We start from the raw sequence: 14590 nt of genomic DNA on the forward strand, positions 1-14590 counted from the left end.
CACCTGTTGAGGTCTATACAACATCAGTACCAGTTGTCACAACAGCAGGACCAAGCACAGCAGTTGTTACCTCAACACCCACTGTTGTCACAGGAACTACGAATGTACCACTGACAACACCACAGACGGCAACAACTCCTTCAGTTACAGCCACTCCAGCGCCAACAACAGGCACAGCTGCAACACCTACGCCACCTCCTGCGACCACTGGTCCAGTTTCCACAGCTACTACACCTGTTGAGGTCTATACAACATCAGTACCAGTTGTCACAACTGCAGGACCAAGCACAGCAGTTGTTACTTCAACACCCACTGTTGTCACAGGAACTACGAATGTACCACTGACAACACCACAGACGGCCACAACTCCATCAGTTACAGCCACTCCAGCCCCAACCACAGGCACAGCTGTAACACCTACGCCACCTGCTCAGACCACTGGTCCAGTTTCTACAGCTACTACACCTGTTGAGGTCTATACAACATCAGTACCAGTTGTCACAACAGCAGGACCAAGCACAGCAGTTGTTACCTCAACACCCACTGTTGTCACAGGAACTACGACTGTACCACTGACAACACCACAGACGGCAACAACTCCTTCAGTTACAGCCACTCCAGCGCCAACAACAGGCACAGCTGCAACACCTACGCCACCTCCTGCGACCACTGGTCCAGTTTCCACAGCTACTACACCTGTTGAGGTCTATACAACATCAGTACCAGTTGTCACAACTGCAGGACCAAGCACAGCAGTTGTTACTTCAACACCCACTGTTGTCACAGGAACTACGAATGTACCACTGACAACACCACAGACGGCCACAACTCCATCAGTTACAGCCACTCCAGCCCCAACCACAGGCACAGCTGTAACACCAACGCCACCTGCTCAGACCACTGGTCCGGTTTCCACAGCTACCACACCTGTTGAGGTCTATACAACATCAGTACCAGTTGTCACAACAGCAGGACCAAGCACAGCAGTTGTTACCTCAACACCCACTGTTGTCACAGGAACTACGAATGTACCACTGACAACACCACAGAAGGCCACGACTCCTTCAGTTACAGCCACTCCAGCCCCAACCACAGGCACAGCTGCAACACCTACGCCACCTCCTGCGACCACTGGTCCAGTTTCTACAGCTACCACACCTGTTGAGGTCTATACAACATCAGTACCAGTTGTCACAACAGCAGGACCAAGCACAGCAGTTGTTACCTCAACACCCACTGTTGTCACAGGAACTACGAATGTACCACTGACAACACCACAGACGGCCACAACTCCTTCAGTTACAGCCACCCCAGCCCCAACCACAGGAACAGGTGCAACACCTACGCCACCTGCTCAGACCACTGGTCCAGTTTCTACAGCTACTACACCTGTGGAGGTCTATACAACATCAGTACCAGTTGTCACAACAGCAGGACCAAGCACAGCAGTTGTTACCTCAACACCCACTGTTGTCACAGGAACTACGAATGTACCACTGACAACACCACAGACGGCCACAACTCCTTCAGTTACAGCCACTCCAGCCCCAACCACAGGAACAGCTGCAACACCTACGCCACCTGCTCAGACCACTGGTCCAGTTTCTACAGCTACTACACCTGTGGAGGTCTATACAACATCAGTACCAGTTGTCACAACAGCAGGACCAAGCACAGCAGTTGTTACCTCAACACCCACTGTTGTCACAGGAACTACGAATGTACCACTGACAACACCACAGACGGCCACAACTCCTTCAGTTACAGCCACTCCAGCCCCAACCACAGGCACAGCTGTAACACCAACGCCACCTGCTCAGACCACTGGTCCGGTTTCCACAGCTACTACACCTGTGGAGGTCTATACAACATCAGTACCAGTTGTCACAACAGCAGGACCGAGCACAGCAGTTGTTACCTCAACACCCACTGTTGTCACAGGAACTACGAATGTACCACTGACAACACCACAGACGGCCACAACTCCTTCAGTTACAGCCACTCCAGCCCCAACCACAGGAACAGGTGCAACACCTACGCCACCTCCTGCGACCACTGGTCCAGTTTCCACAGCTACCACACCTGTTGAGGTCTATACAACATCAGTACCAGTTGTCACAACAGCAGGACCAAGCACAGCAGTTGTTACTTCAACACCCACTGTTGTCACAGGAACTACGAATGTAACACGGACAACACCACAGACAGCGACTACTCCTTCAGTTACAGCCACTCCAGCGCCAACCACAGGCACAGCTGTAACACCGACACCACCTCCTGCGACCACTGGTCCAGTTTCCACAGCAACTACACCTGTTGAGGTCTACACAACATCAGTACCAGTTGTCACAACAGCAGGACCAAGCACAGCAGTTGTTACTTCAACAGCCACTGTTGTCACAGGAACTACGAATGTACCACTGACAACAGCACAGACGGCCACAACTCCTTCAGTTACAGCCACCCCAGCCCCAACCACAGGAACAGCTGCAACACCTACGCCACCTCCTGCGACCACTGGTCCAGTTTCTACAGCTACTACACCTGTGGAGGTCTATACAACATCAGTACCAGTTGTCACAACAGCAGGACCAAGCACAACAGTTGTTACTTCAACACCCACTATTGTCACAGGAACTACGAATGTACCACTGACAACACCACAGACGGCCACAACTCCTTCAGTTACAGCCACTCCAGCCCCAACCACAGGCACAGCTGTAACACCGACACCACCTCCTGCGACCACTGGTCCAGTTTCTACAGCTACTACACCTGTTGAGGTTTATACAACATCAGTACCAGTTGTCACAACAGCAGGACCAAGCACAACAGTTGTTACCTCAACACCCACTGTTGTCACAGGAACTACGAATGTACCACTGACAACACCACAGACGGCCACAACTCCTTCAGTTACAGCCACCCCAGCCCCAACCACAGGAACAGCTGCAACACCTACGCCACCTGCTCAGACCACTGGTCCAGTTTCTACAGCTACTACACCTGTGGAGGTCTATACAACATCAGTACCAGTTGTCACAACAGCAGGACCAAGCACAACAGTTGTTACTTCAACACCCACTATTGTCACAGGAACTACGAATGTACCACTGACAACACCACAGACGGCCACGACTCCTTCAGTTACAGCCACTACAGCCCCAACCACAGGCACAGCTGTAACACCGACACCACCTCCTGCGACCACTGGTCCAGTTTCTACAGCTACTACACCTGTGGAGGTCTACACAACATCAGTACCAGTTGTCACAACTGCAGGACCAAGCACAGCAGTTGTTACCTCAACACCCACTGTTGTCACAGGAACTACGAATGTACCACTGACAACACCACAGACGGCCACAACTCCTTCAGTTACAGCCACTCCAGCCCCAACCACAGGCACAGCTGCAACACCAACGCCACATGCTCAGACCACTGGTCCGGTTTCCACAGCAACTACACCTGTGGAGGTCTATACAACATCAGTACCAGTTGTCACAACAGCAGGACCAAGCACAGCAGTTGTTACCTCAACACCCACTGTTGTCACAGGAACTACGAATGTACCACCGACAACACCACAGACGGCGACAACTCCTTCAGTTACAGCCACTCCAGCGCCAACAACAGGCACAGCTGCAACACCAACGCCACCTCCTGCGACCACTGGTCCAGTTTCTACAGCTACTACACCTGTGGAGGTCTACACAACATCAGTACCAGTTGTCACAACAGCAGGACCAAGCACAGCAGTTGTTACCTCAACACCCACTGTTGTCACAGGAACTACGAATTTAACACCGACAACACCACAGACAGCGACAACTCCTTCAGTTACAGCCACTCCAGCCCCAACCACAGGCACAGCTGCAACACCTACGCCACCTCCTGCGACCACTGGTCCAATTTCTACAGCTACTACACCTGTTGAGGTCTATACAACATCAGTACCAGTTGTCACAACAGCAGGACCAAGCACAACAGTTGTTACCTCAACACCCACTGTTGTCACAGGAACTACGAATGTAACACCGACAACAACACAGACGGCGACAACTCCTTCAGTTACAGCCACTCCAGCGCCAACAACAGGCACAGCTGCAACACCTACGCCACCTCCTGCGACCACTGGTCCAATTTCTACAGCTACAACACCTGTTGAGGTCTATACAACATCAGTACCAGTTGTCACAACAGCAGGACCAAGCACAGCAGTTGTTACCTCAACTCCCACTGTTGTCACAGGAACTACGAATGTAACACCGACAACACCACAGACGGCCACAACTCCTTCAGTTACAGCCACTCCAGCCCCAACCACAGGCACAGCTGCAACACCAACGCCACCTGCTCAGACCACTGGTCCGGTTTCCACAGCAACTACACCTGTGGAGGTCTATACAACATCAGTACCAGTTGTCACAACAGCAGGACCAAGCACAACAGTTGTTACCTCAACACCCACTGTTGTCACAGGAACTACGAATGTACCACTGACAACACCACAGACGGCCACAACTCCTTCAGTTACAGCCACTCCAGCCCCAACCACAGGCACAGCTGCAACACCAACGCCACCTGCTCAGACCACTGGTCCAGTTTCTACAGCTACTACACCTGTTGAGGTCTATACAACATCAGTACCAGTTGTCACAACAGCAGGACCAAGCACAGCAGTTGTTACCTCAACACCCACTGTTGTCACAGGAACTACGAATGTACCACTGACAACACCACAGACGGCCACAACTCCTTCAGTTACAGCCACTCCAGCCCCAACCACAGGCACAGCTGCAACACCAACGCCACCTGCTCAGACCACTGGTCCGGTTTCCACAGCTACCACACCTGTTGAGGTCTACACAACATCAGTACCAGTTGTCACAACAGCAGGACCAAGCACAGCAGTTGTTACCTCAACACCCACTGTTGTCACAGGAACTACGAATGTAACACCGACAACACCACAGACGGCGACAACTCCTTCAGTTACAGCCATTCCAGCGCCAACAACAGGCACAGCTGCAACACCTACGCCACCTCCTGCGACCACTGGTCCAGTTTCCACAGCTACTACACCTGTTGAGGTCTATACAACATCAGTACCAGTTGTCACAACAGCAGGACCAAGCACAACAGTTGTTACCTCAACACCAACTGTTGTCACAGGAACTACGAATGTAACACCGACAACACCACAGACGGCGACAACTCCTTCAGTTACAGCCACTCCAGCCCCAACCACAGGCACAGCTGTAACACCTACGCCACCTCCTGCGACCACTGGTCCAGTTTCTACAGCTACTACACCTGTAGAGGTCTATACAACATCAGTACCAGTTGTCACAACAGCAGGACCAAGCACAGCAGTTGTTACTTCAACACCCACTGTTGTCACAGGAACTACGAATGTACCACTGACAACACCACAGACGGCCACAACTCCTTCAGTTACAGCCACTCCAGCCCCAACCACAGGCACAGCTGTAACACCTACGCCACCTCCTGTGACCACTGGTCCAGTTTCTACAGCTACTACACCTGTAGAGGTCTACACAACATCAGTACCAGTTGTCACAACAGCAGGACCAAGCACAGCAGTTGTTACCTCAACACCCATAACAAGTTTGCCAACCACCTTGACCTCTTCAGTCACAACAGGCCAAACAAGTACAATCGCTTTTACTTCCGTCTCAACACCGTCAACCTCAATTTCTCCATTCACAACTTCATCAGTATGTACCTGCAATGTGAATGGAACATCCTATTACCCTGGTAAGTCACCGATCATCAGTTTTTAGATTATTTTCTTTGCAATTACGATGCCCCAGTTTTTATCATCACCGTGAAAGTGTTTTTTTTATTTTTCAGGGGACACTCTCTACAATGTAACTGATGGTTTAGGATGGTGTTATGTGGCATTCTGCAATGCCTCTTGTAAAATTGTTACACAATCCAATCCATGTGTCACGCCGAGCACAACTGCTCCTTCATCCACAACTTTACATTCAAGTACTATGCCACCACCTACAGCCCCCCCAACTATTACCACCCCATACCAATTTACGACCCTGCCCTTAACTACGACTCTTGACTGTATATATTTGGATCCACCAAGGAAGGTTTGTTTTGTCCTTTTCTTCTCCAAATTCTTTCAATTGAGTAAAGTGCATGGCCATAGAATTATCTTTCTTACATTGCTAACTGAGGAAACTTCCTTCTTCAATGTCCAAATTTAGAATGGAGAGACCTGGAAAACCGATAATTGCACAACAGCTACATGTATAGAAGGCAATGTCGAAGAGATTGCCAGCATTTGTGCCACACCTCGGCCAATTGTGTGTGCCAATGGACGTGAGCCTGTCTTGGTCAGCGAAGATGGTTGCTGCTATGAAAAACAATGTGAATGTAAGTTGCTCAACATATATTATTCTTTTCATCATTTGACAAAAAGCCTTTGACACAATCTTTGATTTTGATTGTTTATGTTCACTATACGAAGACAGACACATGTTCCTTCCTTGTTTCTAGGTATCTGCAGCACTTGGACAAAAACCCACTTCCGGACATTCGACGGATTTCAATACGATTTCAATGGCCAATGTTCTTACTATCTGGTCAAAGAAATAGTGAATAATTATGAACTCAACATCACCGTAAACAATGCAGACTGTCAGACAGAAGACCAAAGCTTCTGTCCCCAGTCACTAACAGTCACATATGGAGCCGATACAATATATTTAACTCATAGTAAAAATTCAATTTTTGAAATCACTAATAAGGTAAGTTTTTGCTCACCTGACCACCTGTTCTATTGGAGTATATTCTGGGTTCTATTTGTTTGGAAATAATCATATGGATTACTTTCTTCCTGCAGGTTTATGTGAATCAGAAACGAATCTATCCTGCCTTCAGTAATTCAGTGGTGCGCATCACAAGCTCCGATATGGTTGTTAAAGTGGAGATACCAGACATAAGGACAGAAGTCGTCTACTCACCCACTCTCATCCTTGTCTCACTTAGTTCTCAGATATTTAGTGGGAAAACGGAGGGACTGTGTGGTGAGTTGATCTGACAGTCAAGTTGAATACAAACCAGGACCAGGACCACCAATTTTGTGAATCTGTTTTCCAGGAACATGTGACAACTCACAGTCCAATGACTGCCGTTCTCCCAACGGTCAGGTTGGCGATTGTCCTACCACTTCAGGAGAGTGGACTGTACCTGGAGAACCATGTGTCCCCACTTCCACACCAGTTTATCCTACCACAACCCCAGCATTCACAACCCCACCAACTATTACTACTCCAGGATACACCACACCAACTTCAAGACCCCCAACACCAACAACTCCATCAATCACAACAACTTCCACTACTACAACCCCACCCACTGTTACTACTCCAGGATACACCACACCAACTTCAAGACCTCCAACACCTACAACTCCATCAATCACAACAACTTCCACTACCACAACCCCACCCACTGTTACTACCCCAGGATACACCACACCAACTTCAAGACCCCCAACAACTCCATCAATCACAACAACTTCCACTGCCACAACCCCACCCACAGTTACTACTCCAGGATACACCACACCAACTTCAAGACCACCAACAACTCCATCAATCACAACAACTTCCACTGCCACAACCCCACCCACAGTTACTACTCCAGGATACACCACACCAACTTCAAGACCCCCAACACCAACAACTCCATCAATCACAACAACTTCCACTACCACAACCCCACCCACTGTTACTACTCCAGGATACACCACACCAACTTCAAGACCCCCAACACCAACAACTCCATCAATCACAACAACTTCCACTACTACAACCCCACCCACTGTTACTACTCCAGGATACACCACACCAACTTCAAGACCCCCAACACCAACAACTCCATCAATCACAACAACTTCCACTACCACAACCCCACCCACTGTTACTACTCCAGCATACACCACACCAACTTCAAGACCCCCAACACCAACAACTCCATCAATCACAACAACTTCCACTACTACAACCCCACCCACTGTTACTACTCCAGGATACACCACACCAACTTCAAGACCCCCAACACCAACAACTCCATCAATCACAACAACTTCCACTACTACAACCCCACCCACTGTTACTACTCCAGGATACACCACACCAACTTCAAGACCACCAACAACTCCATCAATCACAACAACTTCCACTACCACAACCCCACCCAATGTTACTACTCCAGGATACACCACACCAACTTCAAGACCCACAACACCAACAACTCCATCAATCACAACAATTCCTACCGCTACGACAACACCTACTGTTTGCAGACCAGACATATGTGAGCTCATGACCAGCAGGTGAGAAAGTCTCCAGTCTTTACCGGGACTACAAATACGATTTCTAATTAAGATTTTCCAAACGTCAATAATTGCATTCTCATTTCAAGTTGTGTGTCTTCAGATTTGCTTCACCCACTGACACTCTTTTGCAGTGTGTTTGAGCCCTGCTTCTCCCTTGTGCCTCCTGAACCTTATAAGTCATCCTGTGTGACTGACAATTGTGATGGCAGCGGTAACACATGTGACAGCCTGGATGCTTATGCAACTGAGTGCGCTCGTGTAGGTGTCTGTATTGAGTGGAGGAACTACACCAATGGGCGATGTGGTGAGTTAAAAATGTGTTTCTTATCATTTGTGACAAGATAAAGTGTTGTTGTTAAATTATGCAACATTGTGTTTCCTGCAGAACACAGATGTCCCGATAATAAAGTGTACAGGGCCTGTGGTCCCAACGTGGAGCCCACATGTAATGACAGGTCAGCTTTTCCACTGGTGAAATATTCAGTTTTGTTCTTATGTGGATGTGCTCACACACTTACACTAATTACCGGCAGTAAGGCCCTATTTTTAAATGAATTCAGCTTGTAAATGAAAACGGCAAAGCGTTCCAAAATTTATTTAAAATAATGTCTATGATTGTCCTGTGAGTACGAATGAATGTATGAATTAGTGGCTCTTCTGATAACAGCTCTGGAACATCATAGGTGCATGGTAGCCTCACCGATCAAAACAGTAACACAAATGACAGAATTCACCTGTTTTTTCTGATGGTACATTGATGAAGACGTATAGCTATATTATCATTCATTGATAGTATGTAATGGTCTGAAGCTTGACATCTCATCACACCTGTTTTGACAACAGATACAATAAAAAGTATGAGGCGGACAACTCTGTCTCCACCAACTTCACAAAAGAGGGTTGCTACTGTCCTGAAGGCACAACCTTGTTCAACAATGTCTACGACACGTGTGTGGAATATTGCGGTAAGAACTGCCTTCCTCCTTATTTCAAGAGTGCCCATTTGAAAGACCGCAGAAAAATACACTGTTGAACTTGTTTTCAATTCCAGATTGTGTCGGCCCTGATGGACGCCCAATGAAGGTGAGGTATTCTTAACCATAACACAATCATCCATCCAAATAGCAACACCATTTGATTTGACAAGCAGGACAACCAGTTTGATGTCTCAGACAGAGCTGAAACAGATGACTAGATTTGAATGAAACAACAAATTAGACCTTCACAAACATTACTTTTTCTCTTTTGTTTGAAATGAATGTTTCCATTTCATCAGCCTGGTGATACGTGGACAGCCAATTGTCAAGTCTGCGAGTGTGACAGCGATGCTATGGGGATCCATTGTGAGCCAGTTAAATGTGAAGAAGAAGAGGTTCCTGAATGTTCTGAGCCAGGTCAAGAGCTTATCAACAAGACAGAAGGCTGCTGTACAAAACAGTCCTGCGGTGAGTTGTCGTGTAAAGTTAGGTTATGTGCTCTTTTTCACATTAAAAGCTGTAACTGCAATTCAAGCCAAACGACACTCATCTGGCCAGAGTGTAATTTAATTCTTCACTCTTTGTGGTCCATCATGTCTTTGTTATGAGAGAGAGCTTTTTCTCACCTTAGAAAGCCTCTGCCATCCAAACCACGGTGACCTTTTAATAATAGAAGAACCTGAACTGATCCCATTTCCATCATGATTTCAATTCTCTCACACAGAATGCAATACAAACCTTTGTCCGAAGGAAATCACCTGCGAATTGGGATTTTCACTCAACATCACCAACGATGGAACCTGCTGTCAAACATACAGCTGTGGTAAGTTCTTTAGACAAACGGTTTTTGTTGGTAATCTGAAGTCAAATTCATGATTATTGCAAGTGTAAACCAAAATTAACCCCACTCATTCTCTCACTTTTTTGTCTTTCCAGTGCCAAAGGGTGTCTGCATCTATAACATGACTGAGTTTGAGGTAACAAACTATTTGGAGACATATTATGTACAGACACAAAAGTCACTATGATTGTGAAACGTTGATATAAAGTGCTCTGAAAACTTTCCTAAATAACAGTATTTACAGAGGTACATATTTACAAAATACTATCGAGAACCAATACGTTTGAAAGATATCAAAAGTCATTCACCTCTGTGAACATGCTTCTTAGATGAAAGTATTGACTAAATAAGGTCAGCCTGAACAATTTTTCATGCACCTTCAAAGTCATTTTCTTGAAACAGCTCTTAATGTTCTCCCTTAGCCCGGTGAGAAGATACCAAAAGAACCAGAACCAACTCCTAGACCTCCTACGGTGCAGCCCCCTGGAACAACACCCTTTAGACCTGTACTGACCTCTCAAACAACGGCAAGGACAACTCCTGGACCTTCAGGACCAGAACAGCCATCTGGTACCACACTGGGAACAACTGCCCCACCATCTGGAACAGGTCAACCCTCAGGAACAACAGTATCCCCTCCAGGAAGTGGTCAACCATTAGGAACAACGGCACCAGTAACCAGACCAGGTCAACCTCTTGGCACAACTGCTGGAACAACGGCACCACCCTCAGGACCTGGACAACCTTCAGCAACAACAGCATTGACAACAGCACCGCCACAAGGACCAGGACAGCCATCAGGCACAACACCAAGAACAACAGTGGTGTCACCAGGAACTGGTCAACCGATTGGAACAACATCAGGTACCAGAACACCACCATCAGGTGTGACAACAGCACCTCCAGGACCTGGACAGCCATCTGGGACAACTTTTGGTACAACTGCACAACCATCAGGGCGTGAAACACCATCTGGCACCACAGCAGGGACAACGGCACCAATCCCGGGAACTGGTCAGCCATCAGGGTCGACTACAGGAACAACAGCACCACCATCTGGGCCTGGCCAACCAGTGGGAACGACAGTTGGTACAACTGGGCCTCCACCAAAACCAGGAACTCCAGCCAGTACCACTGTAAACACCACAGCGCCCCCATCAGGACCTGGTCAACCACTTGGCACAACACCAAACACAACAGCAACACAACCAAGCCCTGATCAACCAATTGGTACGACAGCTGGAACAACAGGTTCACCACCGGGCTCTGGTCAGCCATCAGGAACGACGCCAACAACAACAGGCCCCCCAACTGGCCCAAGTCAACCCCTGGGTACAACACCAAGAACATCTGTACCACCACCAGGACCAGGTCAACCATCAGGAACAACACCAAGAACGACAGGACCCCCATCTGGACCAGAACAACCAACTCAAACAGCAGAAGGAACAACAGCTCCACCTTCTGGTCCCAGTCAACCCTCTGGCACAACAGCAGCAACGACAGCACCACCACTTGGGCAGCCTTCTGGCACAACAGCTGCTACAACAGCACCACCACCTGGATCTGGTCAACCTTCTGTAACAACACCAAAAACAACAGGACCCAACTCTGCAACGACCGCAGCAATTACTCTACCCCCCTCTGGTACAACAGCGCCCTCACCAGGGCCTGAACAAACACCAGGAACTACGCCCAGAACATCAGTTCCACCACCAGGACCAGGTCAGCCATCAGGAACAACACCAAGAACAACAGGAGCACCACCAGGATCAGAACAACCATCTGTAACAGAAGGAACAACTGCACCCCCTCCAGGACCCGAACAACCAGCAGGAACAACACCAAATACAACAGGACCAACCCCCCGACCTGGACAACCAACTGGCTCAACAGGAGGAACAACAGTCACACCATCTGGTCCTGGCCAACCTTCTGGCACAACAGTAGCAACGACGGCACTACCCCCAGGATCTGGACAGCCTTCTTTAACAACACCAAAAACAACAGGACCACCCTCAGAAACAACTAGAGCGATTACTCTCCCTCCTACAGAGACTGCACCAGGGCCTGGACAGCCATCAGGTACAACACCAACGGCATCAGGCACTCAACAAACTATTGCAACTACTACAGCCCCTACAGAACCAGGACAGCCATCTGGGACAACAGTGGGATCAACACCGCCAGGACCAGGACAACCATCTGGAACCACAGCAGGAACAACAGCTCCACCATCAGGGCCAGGACAACCTTCTGGAACAACAGCAAAGACAACAGCACCCCCCACTGGTCCAGGACAACCTTCAAGATCAACAGCCACTCCATCTGAAACAGAACGACCCATTACAACTCCAGCTCTACCAACAGTATCACCTGGGCCACCATCACCCACAACAGAAATGACCACAACACAACCATCAGGCTCAGCGCAACCGTCTGGGACAACTGTGGGAACAACACCCCTCCCATTAATAACAGCACCATCTAGTACACCGGAAACGCCATTAAAATCGGGACCCTGCACAGAATGTTATTGTGGCCCAAGAATGGATCCTGAGACAGGGCTTAATATAATCTCATGCCAGCCTATTGTCTGTGATACGACCTGCTCTGAGGTATGCCCTCGTCTTTTTCCCTTGCACACATCCTGCGCACAAACACAAATCGCTGCCATGACGTCAGATCTCTTAGTGTAGAGACAGAGTAGTTGCTATCTCATGACAATATCAGGTATTGAGGCCATTACGTTCCAGTTATAAGTGTCCAACTAGACTTACAGCATCACAATAAGACTTGGTACTGGGAACGACACTTCACCCAAAATTTGTTAAGTCGGAATTTATAATGCCCAAGTCATAAAGATGTATTTTCCTTTCATATCAAGAGTACTTATTCTTCTTTCCTTCCAGGGTTATGAATATGAACCTGATCCAGTCATGTGCTGTGGAAAGTGTGTCCAGAAGAGCTGTGTTGTTACTGCACCAGATAATTCTACACTCTTCATTCGGGTACGCACTGAAACCTCTGTACTTCATACCAAACCCCTTTGTCATTCAGACATATATCTCGATACATTTCATCAACTTGTGCTTCTCCACAGGTCAACGAAACGTATGTTTCCCCTGATGATCCATGTGTCAAATACACTTGTGATAAGATCGGTGATACACTGATGACGACTGAGATTGTCAAGTCCTGTCCACCCTTCAACCCTGATGACTGTGAACCTGTGAGTTGGTCTCACTAAGTTAATGCCGGGAATTCTCTGTCTAATCCCTTTTTTTTTTTCTTTTGTCTGTCCAGGGCACAGAGACGACTGATGCTGACGGATGCTGCAAGTCTTGTAAGTCACTAGCCACACTGGACTTGTCAAAGTTCACAAATCTAGAGCATTTTCCTCAAAAGTCAGTTGTGTGTTGCAGGCAAGCTGCGCAGTGTCTGTGAGGTAGAGACTGAAGAGATCATCCTGGAGACTGACAAGTGTAGAACAACTGTGCCGGTCAGCGTCACCTCCTGTGCAGGCCACTGTGGAAGCACATCTATGTAAGCAAACACAAAATTCGTAAGCTGAAACGATAACGATTCATCATTTAATCCACATTGTTTGTGCCTTGAACTTATCTGGTCTTTTAAAAATGTACATGTATTGTCAATGTGTGTGTGTGTGTTCAGATATTCTGCTGCAGCCAACTCCATGATGCACCAGTGTGAGTGTTGCCAAGAGGACGCTACCAGTCAGAGGCAGGTGGAGATGACCTGCGAGGATGGAACCAAGATCCAGCACACCTACACCGTGGTGGAATCATGCCGCTGCACCAAAGCTGAGTGTGTGCCAGGGACCACAGCACGACCACGCCGCAGGAGACGATGAGCACCGACATACTGAGCGCCGTGAATGACGACAATGAAAGACACGCCTTAAATCACAATCTTTGACTCAACTTTTTAGACTTTACTTTTTGTTCTGTCATTTTGGACAGGGTGTGATGTCTCTCTCAATTTTCTTTAAAATCATGATTATTAAAATTATTTCAGCAACATGAAAACTGGTGTCATTATTACTTACTAGAGATAAAATAGGCATTGTCAATGAGAGGACAAAATAGGAACATCCTGTCCCATGTTGAGCGTCTTCACAGAACAAGACGGTCACCAGGTCTTTGGACATGGAGTCACGTTTGCCTTCGGCCACATGACATTCTACTGATAATACAGGCTTTGATGCAAGACTTGATTTGGACTTGGGCCTCTGCTTCACCTGTAACACCACAATATGGCAGCCTCTTTCAGTTCTTGTACAACAAAGAAACTGACAATTGCAATAGTCTCGATTCATTTCCATTTTTCATGCTCTAATAACATAGATAGATGGGCCAACCTGCGCAG

The 14590-nt window shown here is 47.8% G+C and overlaps 1 protein-coding gene across 1 annotated transcript in view; it reads left to right on the forward strand.

Annotated features, from left to right (window-relative positions):
- The window catches only part of LOC128770994 (mucin-5AC-like), a 23783-nt gene extending 9550 nt beyond the window's left edge, over positions 1–14233 (forward strand). Inside the window, exons 19-30 of the mRNA XM_053886061.1 lie at positions 10297–10337; positions 10624–10674; positions 10734–11137; positions 11186–11368; positions 11441–11848; positions 11921–12147; positions 12280–12443; positions 13114–13212; positions 13305–13433; positions 13508–13547; positions 13627–13747; positions 13877–14233. Of these exons, the coding sequence (XP_053742036.1) occupies positions 10297–10337; positions 10624–10674; positions 10734–11137; positions 11186–11368; positions 11441–11848; positions 11921–12147; positions 12280–12443; positions 13114–13212; positions 13305–13433; positions 13508–13547; positions 13627–13747; positions 13877–14075 (2066 nt within the window). The 3' untranslated portion in view covers positions 14076–14233. The remainder of the gene's footprint in view (positions 1–10296; positions 10338–10623; positions 10675–10733; positions 11138–11185; positions 11369–11440; positions 11849–11920; positions 12148–12279; positions 12444–13113; positions 13213–13304; positions 13434–13507; positions 13548–13626; positions 13748–13876) is intronic.
- The last annotated feature ends 357 nt before the right edge of the window (positions 14234–14590 follow it).

The sequence above is a fragment of the Synchiropus splendidus genome, chromosome 1 (assembly GCF_027744825.2).
Source record: "Synchiropus splendidus isolate RoL2022-P1 chromosome 1, RoL_Sspl_1.0, whole genome shotgun sequence".
Classification (NCBI taxonomy): Eukaryota; Metazoa; Chordata; class Actinopteri; order Syngnathiformes; family Callionymidae; genus Synchiropus; species Synchiropus splendidus.